Source organism: Onychostoma macrolepis, chromosome 20 (assembly GCF_012432095.1).
Source record: "Onychostoma macrolepis isolate SWU-2019 chromosome 20, ASM1243209v1, whole genome shotgun sequence".
Classification (NCBI taxonomy): domain Eukaryota; kingdom Metazoa; phylum Chordata; class Actinopteri; order Cypriniformes; family Cyprinidae; genus Onychostoma; species Onychostoma macrolepis.
In genome coordinates this window covers 11,654,792-11,673,515 of record NC_081174.1, presented here as the reverse complement: position 1 = coordinate 11,673,515, position 18,724 = coordinate 11,654,792, and the positions used below count along the sequence as shown (strand labels likewise).

The 18,724-nt window shown below is 35.4% G+C and overlaps 1 protein-coding gene, 1 long non-coding RNA gene and 1 pseudogene across 2 annotated transcripts; 2 read left to right on the top strand and 1 right to left on the bottom strand.

Annotated features, from left to right (window-relative positions):
* Nucleotides 1-5,186: 5,186 nt before the first annotated feature.
* Nucleotides 5,187-7,398, bottom strand: LOC131527371 (uncharacterized). The gene is made up of 2 exons (XR_009267639.1): nucleotides 5,699-7,398; nucleotides 5,187-5,317 (listed from the first exon to the last, which is right to left on the bottom strand). It is a non-coding gene; the product is annotated as an uncharacterized LOC131527371 (long non-coding RNA).
* An 89-nt stretch (nucleotides 7,399-7,487) lies between these two features.
* LOC131527749 (E3 ubiquitin-protein ligase TRIM65-like) lies at nucleotides 7,488-11,446 on the top strand. Its single transcript, XM_058757054.1, has 6 exons — nucleotides 7,488-8,418; nucleotides 9,315-9,410; nucleotides 9,521-9,754; nucleotides 9,839-9,998; nucleotides 10,224-10,268; nucleotides 10,549-11,446. Exons 1-6 carry the CDS (start codon nucleotides 7,927-7,929, stop codon nucleotides 10,662-10,664), a joined length of 1,143 nt encoding a protein of 380 aa, XP_058613037.1. The 5' UTR covers nucleotides 7,488-7,926; the 3' UTR covers nucleotides 10,665-11,446.
* Nucleotides 11,447-12,332: 886 nt separating this feature from the next.
* On the top strand, nucleotides 12,333-16,264 carry LOC131526602 (E3 ubiquitin/ISG15 ligase TRIM25-like; annotated as a pseudogene).
* Nucleotides 16,265-18,724: the final 2,460 nt, after the last annotated feature.

Sequence of the window (18,724 nt, the reverse complement as noted above, 5' to 3'; positions counted from 1 at the left end):
TGTTTGTTTATTTATTTATGTATTTATTTATTTATTGTCAAGGTTGTCATAGCTGTTGTAAAGGTATTGTTAAAGCTGGAAAACATTAGATCAAATTCCATTATTTTACTCCCAGCCCAATAGGTCTATACAAATATTCATAATAGTATTAAATAATTGTATTAGTATTAGTATTATTAGTAGTAGTAGTATAGCCCGGAAACAGTACACACACCTCTAAAAAAATTAATTAATAAAATAAAATAAACACTACAGAACTGCTGTTTGATTCTTTGGTGAGTGATGCTTCAGTTTAGGTGTGATGTATTTCACCATATTGAATTTTAAAACAAGATAACAACATAGAGTGCCGTTTCAGTTCTATATGAATATTAATGAACTACTGCAAAACAGTTCATTTGTTAAAATAAAGCTTGTTGAGAATAACCCCCTCCATCCATCCCCCCAACCCTGGCAATGTGGAAGTAAGTTCTTTAATGTGCCAGACTTCTAATTCATTAGCCACAATGTGAAATAACTAGAAGAATATTAGAAGTGAAGTATCAGGACAACTATTTGTGAAAACTGTTTATAATTATTTATGATATTAATTTACAATAATATGATAACAAATACCAGTTAACAGACTGTTTTGTACAGGTAAAATAACTGGAAACGAATGACACTGGAAGCCTTGCACATTCAAGTTACAAATGTCCGTTCCCCCAGGTTATGGGGACAAGTATTTAAAATTGATCAGTGCTAGAGACCCCCAGGGAACCCTGTGATGCTGGAACTTATTTGGGCCTCTGCCAGAGTTGTGGTGGTGGGTGGGTGCAGGAGGGCTCAATAGCACCCCAAATGGTGGTTGTGGTGTAGTGTGTTGTGTTTGGTGGAGGGGAGGGATGTGTCACAGTGATTGACAGCAGGGAGCGGGCCGGTTAGTCCCTCTCATCAAATGAGCTATATTGCTTTACAGCAACCCCACCCGACCCCACCCAACCCCACCCTTTAGATTCATTACTGTTAATCACTGTTCACACCTGCTATAAACCACATTTAAACCAAAACAAATTTAGCAAAACATAAACTGTTTTGCAAAGCATATTACTATTGAACGGCACAATAGACTCAGAAGTGAACTGTATCCTTGTGTTGTCTTGATTTAAACATTCAAGCAAATTACCTAAAGTGAAGCATCACAAGTCACAAGAATAATTCAGCAGTTCTGTAGAGTTTTTTGTTTTTTTTAGAGCTGTGTATTCATTCGGTTACATCCCTGTTAAAGGGATAGTTCCCCCAAAATTGAAAATACTGTCATTAATTACTCACCCTCTTGTTGTTCAAAACCTGTAAGACCTTCGTTCATCTCCGGAACACAAATTAAGATATTTTTGATGAATTCTGAGAGCTCTCGAGAATACTTTTTGTGCGCAAAGAAAACAAAAATAACGACTTTATTCAACAATTCATCACCCTATAGTGCCATTTTGGAGATTATCAAATACGTAAACAACGTATGCAACGTATATACGTGTATACATTATTTACATTCAGATCAAAGCGTAAACGTAAACAATGTATCCGCATGGCGTTGTGATGCGGAGGAGACGAATTTTTGAATAAAGTCGTTATTTGTGTTTTCTTTGTGCACAAAAAGTATTCTCGTAGCTTTGTAAAATTACAGTTGAACCACTGATGTCACGTGGATTATTTTAAGAACCCACGGTGACGCTGGTGTCACAAACACTTGTGACTATCTGGAAAGGTCTTTTTAAAGCATTATCCCTCACTTTCAACTCAGGAAGTCCCTAAGTGACATATAATGAACACCCAGGTTCAGTCATGTGACAATGTGTGCATTTTTTGTTGCCATAGCAACATTTCCACAATGGTGTCCTGTCTGGTTAGCACATGTTGCAGTGTCAGTAATTTTTAAAACGCTTGTTTTTGTTACTAAAGGTATGTTTCAACACATGCGACAATTCTAATGTTTTAATAACATATCCTAGATTACTCTTAACCTGATTTTAATACATTTCTTGAGCAAATTGACATAAAACAAGTTACAAAGATTTTGTGGTGACACATATGTCACATATTTTCTCTTAACCTTATAAAAGTAGGTGGAATTTTGATGTGACGTATTTGTCACATTAAGAAAAATGGTACAAATGGTAATGAGCTGCTCAATTAATTTAGCTAATTCAATTATTTTAGTGTTATATATATTCTGCTGCTCATTTCAAAGCATATTTTAACAAATCTACACGCATGTTTAACATGTTGACCTCCAGTGTGAGGTAGTTATTTATTTTTATTCAGTTTGCACATTTTCAAATTCTGAAAAAAATTAAATCTAAAAATCTAAAAATTCATTTCTGGTTAAAACATATACCTGAAAAGGTAGAATTTTGATATGTTACAAAAGAGTTGTTGTAAAATGTAATGGTCACAGTTATGTGGTTTTGAAATATGTTGTGGCAAAGCAAATAAAATGCAAAAACTGTATTACTTCTGGAAAATGTTTTTGTTTTATCTTCCCAGAAAAGTAATCATTTTGATATATGTTGTGGAAAAGCAAATAAACATAAAAAAACATGTTATTTAGCAAAAAAAAAAAGATAACATTTTTTTTTTTTTCAATTGAGGAATAAACGCCCAATGTAACATATATGTAACATGAAAAATGTATCATAAACGCCCAATGTGTCATATGTGTAACATTACAGATCTTTCACAAGGAGGCGTTGTATTTTAAAAACAACTGCAGAAACATGTTATAAGTGGTCCATTTGGTCTGTTTTATACGCCCCATAATTTTCCTATAAGTAGAAATTGGTCCGGGTTCTTATGGGTTAAGGATGTCCTTGCAATGTTTCTGAGCCTTGATCGTGTTAGGATCCTTGCTGTCTATGGAGGGTCAGAGAGCTCTCGGAATGCATCAAAACTATCATAATTCGTGTTCCGAAGATGAACGAAGGTCTATGGGTTTGGAACGACTTGAGGGTGAGTAATTAATGACAGAATTTTCATTTTTGTCTAAACAATCCCTTTAAGAGTGTTACTGTTTTTTGTTTGTTTTTTGTCACAGAACTGACTGTATGCAATGCAATCAATATTAATTTCTGTGTGGTATCATATGAAAAATAATCTATATTCTATGCTATGATATTTGTCATATAATATGAAACAAAAATAGCTTTGATTAAATGTCACACAATGTTTCATAAGCCAAAAGGGTCCTAAATGAAATCATCACTTGACAATAAAGGACAAATATCCCCCCAAAAAAACATTAAGTACACATGATTGATTAAGAAGTCTCAAATTTGTATGAAATGGTAACCTCATGATTTGTTTGAGATGTTATCTTTTCTTCCTGGTTTAGCATATATTTTCCTGGTTGTGCTTCCTCCCCATGGCATTCAAACGTACAGTAAAGGGTGACAGCATACATTAGCTCACTATACTGTCTATATATACCAGTAACTCTGTTTGAATGTAAGTATCTTCAGAGTAACTAAAATATTTTCATATTTTAAACTAGGACTTCAGAAATGTATTTTCTTTTTAATTTTAGGTTAAAGAACTATATGATCATTTACAATATTCACTTTGATATTCTAGATAGAAACAATTCAGTACTTTTTTGACAATGTGCAAATACCTTATTAGACAGCTCTTCAGTCTTCAGTCTCAATAACATTCACACATAAAATAGAATCAAACATCAACCACCGGCTACATATTCTTAAACTAACACCAGTCTTACAGATAATATTTCTGTGGAACACATTCTGACTGAATAATATCGAGAGCTTGAAATAGCTATAATGAAGATCAGATAAAATTAGCCAAATTAAGTTCAAATAAAACTTTACAACAAGAAATTCAGATGTTCTTCTTGTAAGTAGCACGGAAACTAAAACCAGGTAGACTAATCATTAGACGCAAGACCTCAGCTCAAGGAAATTCATCTCATTTTCATCCAAGGCCATTGCAAGGTCCTACAAACAAAATGCTCCAGATTTCATATTTCAGAAACAAGGCTTTTGGGGCTGCTGGAAGAATGCCAGCTGGCAAAGTGCCTTAGCTGATACACCACTGGAGATCAAGGTGAAAGTGGAAACCAAAGGACACCTGGGAAATGCCATGAGCGTTTTTCTTTTTTCTTTTTCTGAGATATGACTTTTAATGTATGCATTGCACAGGACAGATAGGAAAGGAACAAATATCTGAACTGGGGTTATAACAATGTGGTGGAAGCTTTTTATCTAAAGCTATTTACAGACCAACTAAACTGTCCCTCCAGAGAGGTTTGTGTTACTGGGGAGAACATGATAAGACAGGACTGCTATCAGGTCCTAGTTCACTACAGCATTAGTCAGGACACAACACAGTCAAGATATCACTAGTGATTTACTATTTTCTGCACTCTCAGAAAAGACTGTTTCTAAAATGAACAGAATTGGACTACATAGTAACTTCATATTGGTGCGTATGTAGTAAATAGCTAACAACAACTTGCAAATTATTAATTAATATAACTTAAAGTGTCAGAGTTGAGCCTAGTTAAGCTTGCACTGATGAATAAATGTGGCAAGTTCATCTCAACCATTAAACAGTTTTTTTTTTTTATATTATTATTATAAACATGTGCTATCTTTACTATATAATTTGGTCTATGCAATTTTCTTTTTTGAAAACAAGGTTTGATTAGTCCGTAGTCTCTAAAAGCACAGTGAACACAATCACTTGTAATGAAAAGTGTTTACACAGTGATAAGCTAAACACCCTTTGTTTGCAAAAAAATCTGTAGGAAATTTAGTCAATATTATCAGTCTGCAATACCGGAGGCTGCACTTTCAGGACCGCAGTTGTAGGACCGCACTTCTAGGACCCTAGTTTTTTGTGACAGCGCCACCTACCGAGCCGGAGAACCGCCGTCCCAGGAACGCATTTCCAGGACCCTAGTTTTGGAGGACCGAAAAAAGTGCAACTAAGGCAGTATTTCCACCCAGTTTTAACTACATTAGAATTTTAGAGTTTTTTAAAAGTTTTATTACACCCAAATACTACTTTCTTTATTGCAATTAAACCTGGTTCCTAGGAATGTTGAGTAATCATTGGGTCTAAGTAGCATAATATTATAACTCAAATAAAATAAACAAGGAATCATGGTATAGTCAAGGATGACTCTGGGGTAGATTTAAGATTGTGTATATTTTATAAAATAATATATTACAACAGTTGAACTTGAACACACACAAAAACAAATTTGTTCATGACGTGAACCACATAGAAAGAACTTCATGGACGACGTCTTCACTGACTCCTAAGAGAGAGAAAGAGAAAAGTGAATGAAATGAGGAACATTTAGTTGAACATGTTCTACTCTCTAATTTTAAATTTCATATTTAAAAGATCTTAGTTACCACAGAGCGCACACACATATACGATACAAAAATAATTAATTAATGTTCATAAGTATTACTGCATACTGTTCAAAGATTTGGAAAAAATATTTTGATGTTGTGGGAACAAAGGTTCTTGAAACATTCATGTCAATAAAGCCCATCTGAACTGAGAAAAAAAATAATAGAGAGAGATGCAAGAAATCTGAATAGAAATAACATATTATTGACATGACTTTAAATATTTAAAGCACACGTTGTGATGTATGCAGCAGCACTACCTACCACCTGGATGCTCTCACCTCTTTTCTCAGTTGTTCCTCTAGCACCCTATTCAATTCTTCCACTTCACTGAAACAGTAAATGGAGAACATAATCAGAAATACTGTTAACGCTTAAAAAGGGTTTACACATTGTGTAAAAACAATTCCAATACTTGACCAATTTTGTAGTGTATTGTGTTGAATACACCCAGACTAAACTCAGGAATAAGCACTGTTGGCCATTCTGGGTTTGTTGGCCACTCTGGGTTAGATTTTGGTTGTCCAGTTAATTATCAAAGAAAGAAAGAGAGACACCTGTGTTAATGGAGTTCGTGATTCAGTTATTGCACAGTATAGAATTAAAGAAAGAAGAACTGCCCACCATTGTCCCGACTTTTATTTGTGTTCTTGAACAAACAACAAATTTATTTATTAATCTTTTGTCATACTATTGCCTGCCCTGATCTGTGTCCTTGAAAGCACTTCATATAGAGTACAGTACACAGTAAATGACAATCTAACACGTGGTATTTTAACAGTCAATTATTATGATGGCCTCTCTGTTATGTCTGACTATCAAAATGTCATATGTCTCAAACAACATTATAAAACCATGTCAAAATGAAGAGACGTACTCATAACATGTATTGTGGGGTAACGTTAAACAGGCTGACTGTGAGCATGTGACAGTTAAAACATTAAGATTATTTTAACTTAATTAAAATGGAAAAACAATGAGTAATTAACAAGCTTTCACAACGAACGTGCTACAGTTTATTGTGCTGTCAATAAGTCAACACAGGCTTATCATGCAACAGTTTCGTTAAATTAATGTGCTAACAATTCATTTTACAGCATTAGAGGCTAATATATGACGGCTATGAATTCAAGACTATTTAGCAAATCACGATATCTTCGGCTATGTTAACTTTCCAATGAAATGCATCACAATTGTTTTTAATGTTAAACAAATAAAAATGTATTCACATTTGATACTCACACTCTGACTGTCATCCATCTTCGCTCGCTGGTCCTCTAATTCGGTAGGTGGCGCTGTCACTAAAAACCTAGGGTCCTAGAAATGCGGTCCTGAAAATGCAGCCTCCGGTTTTGCAGGCAGATGCTACTCAATTTAGTTGCTTTTGGTAAACTGAACACTGCAAAGCCTATTTCTTACCTTTAGATGGAGACACCGCACACTAATGCTGTATAACCCTCCAAGAAGTCATCTTTTGCTGTGCAGTCACAACTTCAATCAATCAATGCTGTCATTTTCTTTATAAATCTCACAGGAGAAAAAGTAAGTAAACAGAGAAATATGCATTTAACTAGCAAATCTCTAAAGGGTAAATCAGTACTGATATGCAATAAACAGTATTGATTGTCTGTAATCTTTTGATATGGTTTCTGAAAGACCAGCTCTCCCCAGGCTTTGAAAGTGAAAAGACACAATGGTCTAACTTTCATAAAATGGGGCTGTTTGTTCACAGCCTGCTTTGAATTTCAAATAACAACTTCGTATTATAGGCTACAGCACACAATAAAGTCATCAGCTTAAAAACTCCTCAATAACTGTGATTCCACAGGTGCATAATTAAATTCACACTCTGAAAGATGAGCTCCGGGGGAAAAAAGCAGCAATCAAGATGATTTATAATAATATTCAAATGTCAGTCACAGGTTTGCCACCAGAGATCACTCATTAGACTCATTAGATCTCTAATTAATCAGTCACTTATTTCTCATCATATTTTATTCTCACATTTTACTTTTTGCCTTTTCTTTCTTTCTTTGCTTTTTTTTTTTTTTTGTGCTTGGATACTTTGTAATAAATTACAAGAAACACATGCATAGGAATGATGCTTCTTCAGAGCACTGTGCAGTCTGACCTGTTCTTACCACATTCAGTCATACATTTTTGTGGCCTTTGGACTATAGAGGAAACATATGAAAGCCATATGAAAGTAACGTGAAAGTATAATACAAATTTGTTTATTCACTGGCCAACTTTTGCAGTTTTGTTTTGAACTGATTGCCTGTAACTCTTCAGTTTCACCATTTCACTTGTAAAAAAACAAACAAAAAACTTTCCAATTCCCTGAAACCAGTGCGCTTCCTTTCAAACCAGTTTCTTTTTTTTCTTTTTTTTCCTGAACATGTCTACAGTAAACAGAACGCGGAAACTATTTCGGCTATTAAGCTGAAAGAACCTGCAGTGTTAGTTATTGTTGAGCTGTTGTTTGAGTTGTTTGGTCTGTTATCATAAAATGGCAGAACGCAGTATTTCAGTGGAACAGGACCAGTTCTCCTGTTCAGTGTGTCTAGATCTACTGAAGAATCCAGTGACCATTCCCTGTGGACACAGTTACTGTATGAGTTGCATTACACGCTGCTGGAATCAGGAGGATCAGAAGGGAATTTACAGCTGCCCTCAGTGCAGACAGACCTTCAGTCCAAGACCTGCCATATGTAAGAACGTGGTGTTTGCTGAAATGGTGGAGAAACTGAAGAAGACTAAACTAGAAACTGCTGTTCCTGCTGGTGCCTCCTTTGACCGTCATGAAGAATTTCGTTCAAGTAAACCAAACAAAGTGATCAATGCCACTGGACGAGTGCAGCAGATGATCTGTCCTCAACATCATAAACAACTGGAAATCTACTGCCGGACTGACCAGAACTATATTTGTTACTTGTGTGCGGTGCATAAACACAAACACCACAACACTGTAACAGCTATAGATGAGAGGACAGAGAAACAGGTAAATACAAAAATCACTATTGGTTGTTGTTATTTTACGTTGTTATTTTCATTATAAATGTTGTATGTAATAACTGCTTCACTCGCTTTTTTTAATAATTAGTAGGCTATTTGTAAACCAATAAGAGGCACTTTTAGCTAGCATTAAAAATAATAGGAGGAATAATAGCAGGAGGGTGGACTATAGCTTTAGGGCAGGGTGCTGGTCATGACGTCACAAAATGGACAAATGTCTTTTAATATTTTTATAAATAAATAGTCTATGTTATGCATTCATCTGATAACTTGATATAAATTACATTTTACTTTAGGTGAGTAATTATGTTTTTGCTTTGAGTGTGTTCTGGGTTCTAATGCGATCTTTTGTAACTTTTTTTTTTAATAAACCAGAAACATTACAACAAAAAGCAGCTTGTGGAAGAGTGACAGTGAAAGTCTATTTAGATATAAATACTGCTATAACAACATTAGACTTATGTTTTTTATGTCTCTAAAATATATGCTTACTGAAAATAAATCTTTTGAAATAGTCTAGTTAAAATTATTATCATACATTTCCCCTAAATAATTGTCAGATCTACTGGATATTCCCCTTCATCTTCATCTTCCCCATAATGAATGGGTAAATAATAGCTGTTGGGTGTATACAGTTATTGTCAAATTTATTTGTATATTAAATTATGCTGCATGACATTCTGTCATCGGATCTGTTAATGGTTTCTGTTTCTGAAGTAACTTCTTGTCTGAATTGTTCAGAGGTCAATACTGCATGACCTCAGACGCAGACAATCCTCTTACATCTCTGCAGAACTCACATTGCATTATTCTGTTAAAAAAGAACTGATTTCATTCAGAAAACGACATTTCTTAACTTTACAGTTCTTTCTTTGTTCAAAGAAACATCTGGAACAAACACAAAGAGACTTCCATCAGAGAATCCAGCTGAGAGAGAAAAATCTTCAGGAGCTGAGAGAGGTTGTGAAGACTCATAAGGTGAGTTGGCAACTGGTGGAAAAGTCACATGCTCAGTTAAAACTCTCCTCTAAGCAGCGAGGAGCCCAGTCCAGTCCCATTGAAGCTCACTGTGTAATGTGTCCTAACAGCGCTCTGCACAGGAAGCAGTGCGAGACACTGAGAGGAACTTTACTGAACTGATGCGCTCCATTGAGAGAAGCCGATCTGAAATCACACGGCTGATCAGAGATCAGGAAAATGCTGCAGTGAGTCGAGCTGAAATAATCATGAAGCAACTGGAGCAGGAGATTGATGATCTGAAGAGGAGAGACACTGAACTGGAGCAGCTTTTACAAACAGATGATCACATCCATTTTCTTCTGGTAACAGAGCTTGAGAAAAACAGGACAGTGATCTAGAGGTGTCTCAATCTGTCTTTATAATGTTTTTTTTTTTTTTTTCTGTAGAGTGTTGAGTCTTGCTCCGTTCCTCCACAAACTACTGATGTTCCCAGAATCACAGCCAATTCTCACCTCTTATATGAAGATGTGGGAAAATCTGTCCTTCTGCTAAAAAAGAATCTTGAGAGTTTCTGCAAAGACGTGATTGTCCAGATATCTTGCACAGGTAAAGTACTGGAGGTGCATCGCATGTAACGTACACAATATTTGCAAAAGAATGTTTGGAAATCTAAAAGTGATGTTTCCAACTGACTCACTTAAAAAGATATAACTATCTTAAAACAAATGTTTTATTTTGTGAATCATCTAATGAGCCTTTTACATGTTACTTTACATGTGACTTTTCTCTTTATGTAAAAATAATACTTTAAATGTCTGTTGGTTTCCATAGTGCCAGACATTGAGATCATTTGCACTTCTGTGGAGAGAATACAGCGTAAGCTTTACCGATAAAATGCACTCACAATGATGTTTGATACCTCCAATCATACTTGTGAAGCTCATGCAACATTTTCTTTCATCATGTGATTAATCAGATCCTTCGCATGCATTTGCTGTGCACTATTCTAAATCAGCTGTCCCATTTGGGAGTAAATCTAAAACTGTTTTCTTCAGTATCACATTTTCATCTAAGAACTATATCAGGGGGTTGTTTTAAAAGCTTTAATTATTTCTTGACTCTGACAGTGTGACATGATATTTGCTTTCCTCTACAGCACCACAGCAACAGTCCTGGGGCACAATACCAGGGTCATCAACTCATCGTCCCCAAAATGCATGGTCACGAAGCAGATCCTTGTCGGATACAAAGTACTGGCATTTCGCAGAATAAAAGTCACAACCCAGACCCTCCACATTGCCAGGATCATGTGTCAGATCCTCCACAGCACCAAAGTAATGCCCCAGACCATCGCTGAGTTCTGCTCACCAAGGCGGAGAACATTTATTATGCAGCTCAACTGCTGTGTTAATAGAATGGCTGCACAAAATTAGTTTATAGCTGCAGCATATGATTCTTTTTTTTTTTTTTTTTACATTTTAAATTAACACAAAGACAATTCAGAAAAATATTCCTATTACCAGTAGATTCCTATTTTTCTTTGGAAATCTGCAATCTATCTATCTATCTATCTATCTAGATAGATAGATAGATAGATAGATAGATAGATAGATAGATAGATAGATTTATTGATAAATTTATTAGGATATTATCATCTTTGTATAGCTTTATAGCATATATGTTACAGGAAATATATATACCATTTCTTCAGGTGTTTATCTTAGGAAACCCGTTGCCTTAAAATTATTAAGTAAATAATAATTTACAAAAAATAAGTTAAGTGAATTTGACAATTCACTTAACTTATTTTTTAAATTATTATTTACTTAATAATTTTAAGGCAATGGGTTTCCTCATTAAGTTAAGTCAACATCACTTTTTACAGTGGTATCCAATTATGTATCTAGAAATATGGTAGTGGATTTTTAAAATTATTTTAATTATTTTTAGTATATGGTTTTTTTCTTTCTTTTGTTAATCCAGTTGTTTTTCTATTTTGATGAGTTATTTGTAACTGAAGTGCAAAGTTGGTTAATGTGGTTAATAAAGATTTCTTATTCACTTACTCTAGCGAACTGTTATCTGTGTAATAAAATATCCAGTTATGCAGTGTTTTACTTTAGTGAGAAACCTGTGCAAACAATTCAGACCATGAGTGAACTGTACAAATGAATCTGTTTGAACTGAGAATCAATTCACACCTAGGTTGCATCCGAAATTGCATACTCTTTTGAGTAGGTATTTTTTAATGTGGACATACTGCATTTTTCATGTTATCACATGACCAACCAGTTTCAGATGTGTAGGGAATGCGATTTCAGATGCAGCGCACTTCATTGAAAAGAACTGGTAATCACTGATTCTGATTCTAATCAGAAAACAAACTACATGTTCACTGAAATTGTTATGGACATATTTCTCATTGTCAGAGGATTTATCAGTAAATTTTACATAGCAGTATTTTACTTGGGCTCTGGTTACAACATCTACTGACAAGGACTAACTTTCTGAAATTAAACAAACAAACATTGACTTTGAAAGTCTTTAAATTTGAACTATAATAACCCAGAAACTTTTCAAAATACTGCCATCTAGTGGCACATTATTATCAAGAAAATCCCTTGTGAAGATTTCTTACAAGGACATGGATGCAGATTACAATTAAATCAAAATTAAATGGCCAACTTTTGCACATGTTGAGTAATTGCAGTTAACACAAGAAAACAATGTTTCATGTTCTTTTCTGGCTGACCTTAACTCTGCACTCTTACAGTGTCACATTTCAAACACAAACCTTCCAGAATCCTGAAGTCACATACAAACCGGTCTTTTTTGGACACACCTCTAAATCACAACAAGGAAACTATTTCAACATTTGAGCAGAAAGGACCTGTTCAACTTGTTGAACTGTTGTTTGAGTCTGTGTTCATATGCAGTAAAATGGCAGAAGGCAGTATTTCAGTGGGACAGGACCAGTTCACCTGTTCAGTGTGTCTAGATCTACTGAAGAATCCAGTGACCATTCCCTGTGGACACAATTACTGTATGAGCTGTATTATAGGCTGCTGGAATCAGGAGGATCAGAAGGGAATTTACAGCTGCCCTCAGTGCAGACAGACCTTCATACCAAGACCTGCTTTAGGCAAAAGCACCATCTTGGCTGAAATGTTGGAGAAACTGAAGAAGACTAAACTACACTGTTAGACATTTCAAAGGGTTTTTACAGTAACTTACTGGCAACACTGTTTCCAGTAAGTTACTGTAATTAAGATTTACAGTAGCAAACTGTATTTGATTTATTGGTATACTACTGTAATTCATTAATTTTAATATAGATTTCATTAGATTTTATAATTTTTATATAGAATTCATTTTATTTTTACTCTACATAGGTACTACTGGCATTCAATTAAAACAGACACAATAATTACAAAATATCAAATTCTTTATTTAAAACATTGCATATATAATACTTAAAAATACAGTCTTCCAATGCTGGAACAGTGCATCTTCACCATTTCTCCTGTCTTAGGACGTTTTGCAGTGCATTATGTTGTGTCCTCTGGATTCATCCTCACAAAGAATCTTTAGGCAACAGAAACATAATGGGGAAAAAAGACAAGCAGCCAAAAATACATAGCCATCTGCAAAACCCAGGTGCTGCTCCAAAACGTGGCCACCATCTTTGCTCACCATCCACTTTGACAGAAATGTCTTCTCTGAAAAACAAGTAGAAGAAATAGCACACTTTTAAAAGGCAAACCTCATATAGAATACACAAATCTCTCAAAACCATAGTTGTTCTCTTACCATGAATTATCAGTCTCAGGGTGGCTGGCCTGCTCATGTCTTTCTTTATGCTTCATTGCAGTTGCCTTTAAAACACAAATACAAAAAAATGCAGTAAATATTAAATTCCATTAAAAACTATAACAAACTAATTCTAAAACTAGAAAGGCAGCTAGCCATAAAACTAGTTTAACCTAGCTAACATGATTTTATTTTCTCAATAGCCTACTGGCCAACATTAACTACTAACACCTGAACTAAATTTCACAATAGTTAACCTAATGTTAATATAAGATAAGCGTTGCTCGTTAAAAACAATTTTAATTCGGTAACTTAATTAAATAAGCTGACAAAAGTCGTTTGAAACGACAGCACAGTTTACCATAGTAAAGTTCTGTAACCGCCATGTTGACGAGTAAATGTTACTATGGGTTAAACTGGTGTGCAAAAATCTGACACAAACACACAGACAAATGTACATATATTTTTACCTTGCTTGCTGGTCTTAATCTCTCGTAAGGTGCATCGACACAGCGCAGATGTTCTCCGGAGCTCATCCCCGGCGCTGCCCCGCTGCTTCCGTGTCTTCCTCGGATGCGAGTGGCGAGGCGCGACTCGATAAAAAAGCAATATAGAACCCATTAGATATACTATCTACAGTGGATGCGGACAGTAATGTGATGCCCCGGTATATTTCTGATGTACAGATGTACTCCAAGCCCTGGCGCTGTTTCTCACAGGAAGTACAAACGGATTTCCCAATCATTAAGCACTGAAACACATCCAGTAGTCAGTTCCAAGCTGCTGCGGTGTTGTAGACACGGTGCAGGGCAAATTGTGTCAATCCAAATGTAAGAAATGAGGAAAATAAAACGACCTCAGTATAATGGCGCCAAAGAGACCGTTACAGTAAATACAGCAATTTTAAAAAAAATACAGTAGGTCTCTGTATGTGGGGTCTGACGTCACAGAAAATTCCCATGATGCAAAGGGTATTACAGTTATTTACTGTAAAGGGAATTTGCAGTATTACACTGGGTGATATACAGTAAATAACTGTGGAAATTACAGAAATGTCTAACAGTGTAGAAGCCGCTGTTCCTGCTGGTGCTGGAGATGTGGAGTGTGATGTCTGCACTGGAAGAAAACACAAAGCCGTCAAGTCCTGTCTGGTGTGTCTGGAATCTTACTGTCAGACTCATTTTGACCGTCATGAAGAATTTAGCTCAGGTAACCCACACAAAGTGATTGATGCAACTGGACGACTGCAGCAGATGTTCTGTCCTCAGCATCATTAACAACTGGAAATCTACTGCCGGACTGACAACTGCTGTATTTGTTACTTGTGTACAATGGATGAACATAAAAACCATGATACTATAACAGCTATAGCAGAGAGCACAAAGAGACAGGTATTGCTCAATAAGATTGTTACTATTGATTACTTACTTCTTGTGATTAGACTGGCTCGGTTTACTAAACTGACATTAAATTACTTAATTAAATGGTCAGTTTATTAAACTGATTGAATCTTTTCTTAGGGCATTTGGAAGCAAAGCTAGCATCTTTCTAACTGTAATTGGGTGTACATATAATGAGTGTAATGATTGTGTGCTGAAAAAAACACTATTCTTAATATTATGTATAGTCAGTAACATTTTTATGTAAAATTTAATTAGTTTGAACTTTTTTTAGCTTTACTGTCATTTCTTTGTTCAACAGAAAAACCTGGAGCAAAAACAAAAAAACTTACAGCAGAAAATTCAGAAGATCAAGGCAGATCTTCAGCGGCTGAGAGAAGATGTGAAGGCTCATAAGGTGAGTTAGCTACATGTAGAAGCATCTCATGGTTTGGAGCCATAGCCTTGTGGACAGTGATCTAACATAAAGTGAAACATTTTAAAGGCTTGCGGTCCTTTTCCAGTCCCACTCCCCTGCATGCTTACTGTCACTCCTCTGTCCTCTCAAAATAAAGAAGAAAAAAGCCCAGAAATATAACTGGTCCGTTAATACTCTCCTCCAATCAGTGAGGATCCCAGTGCACTTCCAGCCCCACTGAAGTTTACGGTGTAATGTTTCCTAACAGCGCTCTGCACAGAAAGCAGTAGAGGAGAGTGAGAGGAACTTTACTGAACTGATCAGCTCCATTGAGAAAAGCCGGTCTGAGGTCACACGGCTGATCAGAGATCAGGAGAAAGCTGCAGTGAGTCGAGCTGAAGAACACGTGAAGCAACTGGAGAAGGAGATTGAAGATCTGAGGAGGAGAAACAGTGAATTAGGGCAGCTTTCACACACAGAGGATCACATCCATTTTCCGCTGGTAACAAGAGCTTTTGAGAAAAACAGGACTGTGTGTCTTCATTCATCTTTATTTGATTATTTTGTTGTTTCTCTTTGTGTGTCTGTAGAGTTTCCATGGAGGGCCTGTATTTCCACATTTGTATTTTCCTAAGCTCAGGATCAGATCTCCCCTCCCTTATGATGATGTAGGGAAATCAATTTCTTTGTTAAAAGAAAAACTCAAGGATTTCTGGAAAGAGGAGATAGAAAAGATATCTGGTACAGGTAAAATACTGGAGCTCTCTCTCTCTACACTGTAAAAAAAAAATGCCGTAAAATTGACGGTAAAAAACCGGCAGCTGTGGTTGCCAGAATTATACCGTAAAATATATGGTAGCAACGTTTTAGGTTTTACGGTTTTAACTTAAATTTACAGTTAAATACCGTAATTTCAATTAAATACCGTAAACTGATATAATGTTAATATAACAACCTATTGAAATACTGAAATCTGTTTTGTACCTTTGAAATACACTGATAACCACCAAATGCAGGTGGTGATGAGAAAGTCACATGATGGTGACAAGTACACACACACACACACTATATCATCTATGATTTTTATTTATTCATGCTCATTAAAAATAATCAGTAATCAAAGAAACTTTGCCATTTGACTTCAAATCTAGATCGTTTTTATTTAGTTCAGTTGGGGTGAGAAGTCGTTGTCTAGATCACACATTTCCTGTTTTCGTGAAACAGGCAAAGGTGATATTCAAATGATAACAGGAATCAAAGTGTGAATGATTTGGCTGGTTTGATTCCACATTGTGATTACTCTAATTGATCATTTGCGCTGCATTGAGCTGTATATATTCTGGTCTGCACAGGTTCCTTCTGTGTTATTTAACAAATAATCTAAGTGTGTCAGAAAAGAGAGACATAAGATGCATTTTCACTGCACACAACATTTGGATTCGACTGTCAGTTCACTCCCTAGTTGCAGTTTTAACTGGCAGATTGGCACCCGCAAGCAACCCCTGTGCGATTCTCTTTGAAATGAATGACTTCTGATTTATAGGACATCATTTATTGTGTGCAATGCAAAGTCAGCTGTGTACAGTTGCAGTAAGTACCCAGGTCCAGGACTGAAAACCACTGGACTAGAAAGCACAATATTGGAAACTATTATGCACACATCTTTCAGTTAAGAGTCACTTTATGGTCACTATTTAAGCAATAAGATCTCATGGAACATGCCATTGGTTGGTTTTCTATAACAAAGTTTGCAGCTTTGATTACTGCTTGTTTGAGTATTTGACAGTTTAATGAAATTTTTCTCCACAGTGCCACGATTTAAACTCCCAAAGCTTACACTCAGTGCACCCTCCACAGAGACAGATTCATGGGGCAGACCCTCCGCATCAAACTGAGGTCTTAGACCCTATACACAGTGCCGGCATCATTACACATGGCACAAATACAGTATCTAACAAACATATAGCACCATTTCTCATTAAAGTACTTAAATAGAGCCTTAAGAAGTTTTGTACCCACCTACTTTATATCAAGGGCAAAAAAAAGCCAGATGAAAAGCATATTAATACATTCAAATATTACAATATTTTGTATTTTGTACTGAATCACCACTTATTATTCAATGTAAAAAGCTAAACTACTTAAGAAAAGCACTGCAGCAGAGGAGATACATTTGTCCTTGATCTTCACTGCTTGTAAGGAACAGAGGTTAAAACTGAATTATCGCACAGGATTGTGCTCAATCAGCAAAAACTGTACTTCCATAACAAACTCAGTCAGAAAACCCCTGTCTAAGTTCTATTTGTGCCAAGGTTAATGGAAGAACCCATTCCTAGTCGTGGCATTCAGGCAATGAAACCTGTGGAAACAGCAGAAGCAGAATAACAAGATCAGCATCAAGATATTAAACTGAGAATTTCATCAATACTACAATACATGCTAGTTAATAAAGATATTCAGTTTTTCCTGTTACATGCTGCAGTGCATTTTGGGAGTGAAGGCTTTAGACAGAAGGCAAGGGGAGATTAGTTCGATTTCAATTTTGAGTACAACTGAAACATTTAAGGTGTCATATTATGCATGTGGTTTGTGGTTCAGTTCCATTCTCCCATTAAGAATTTAATACGATTGCATTTTTAATAGTTATCTATTAAACTATTTTTATTTTTAATAGTTAACTATTAAACTATTTTATTTTTTTTAGTTCTATCAATTTTTACTTGTTAGTTTTGTTGACATGTTTAGTAACTTCCTGTGTACATCAAATTGTTGCTAAAAGATATACAGTGTTCATTATTAGTAACTAACACAATACAAGCTTTATGATATGCAAAAAGTGATTGAAATAAACCCTAGAACATTTTTGGGGGCACCTTCTTTTTTTTTCAGACCTATTCTAGCAATCAGCATAAAGTGCCATATATGATAATAAACAGGAGAACTTGAAGCTTCAGTCTAGCTAAATTATAAATCCAATTTTCCTTTAGTTTTCTCTAACAATGAAGATGTGTCCAAAAACATTTAGGGAGTAAAGTGAATGTAAACAGAGTTATATAATAGCAAAACACGGAAGCAAAAGTGACATTTTTTCAGAGAAATATATTTTCAATCTGAGTTTAATAAAGCTTTAATAATTTAAAAAAAAAAAATTAAACTCTGTTGTATTATACTGATTGTGCATTTTCATTGTTTTCCTAAGCCACACGTTTATTTACCCTTTTTAACAATTTTAATTTTTATTATAATTTATCTATTTGTATTATTAATAATCTATTGTATTATTAAGTTGATTTTGCATCAGAATCGATTCTATGGGACATCGCCCAGTGTTGTGAAAACATAAATTCCAGTGCTTTATCCAATATATACCATTGTTTCATCCTTATTTTGGATTTGGTTTATGTCAAAGTGCTCTGTTGTGTGTTTTTCTATGCTTTGTCAGATAGTGTACTCATGCAGATGTGTTTTTGTGTGTGTTTTGTTTTCATGCATGCGCGACGCATTTATTTTCACTTTGCCTTTGTTCAAATTTCTAAAGAAACATGCTAATTGTGATTTAAAAGACCAAAACCTGTTTGTTGGTTGAATAGATGACTGTTTGAACCAATCTGGGCACGGGGTGGGACTAAGCATCAAAAATCATTCCTGTTTGGAACAAAATGGGTTTCTTTTGACTAATCAGTGATCAAAATGTTATGACATAACCACATTCATAGGAGCCTCTG

What these genes read in the sequence shown, in the direction of transcription:
- LOC131527749 (XM_058757054.1), top strand. Translation starts at nt 7,927, where the DNA reads ATGGCAGAACGCAGTATTTCAGTGGAACAGGACCAGTTCTCCTGTTCA. An exon ending in TGTCCAGATATCTTGCACAG is followed by an intron (nt 9,999 to 10,223) that starts GTAAAGTACTGG and finishes TGGTTTCCATAG; the next exon opens with TGCCAGACATTGAGATCATT. An exon ending in TTCTGTGGAGAGAATACAGC is followed by an intron (nt 10,269 to 10,548) that starts GTAAGCTTTACC and finishes TTTCCTCTACAG; the next exon opens with CACCACAGCAACAGTCCTGG.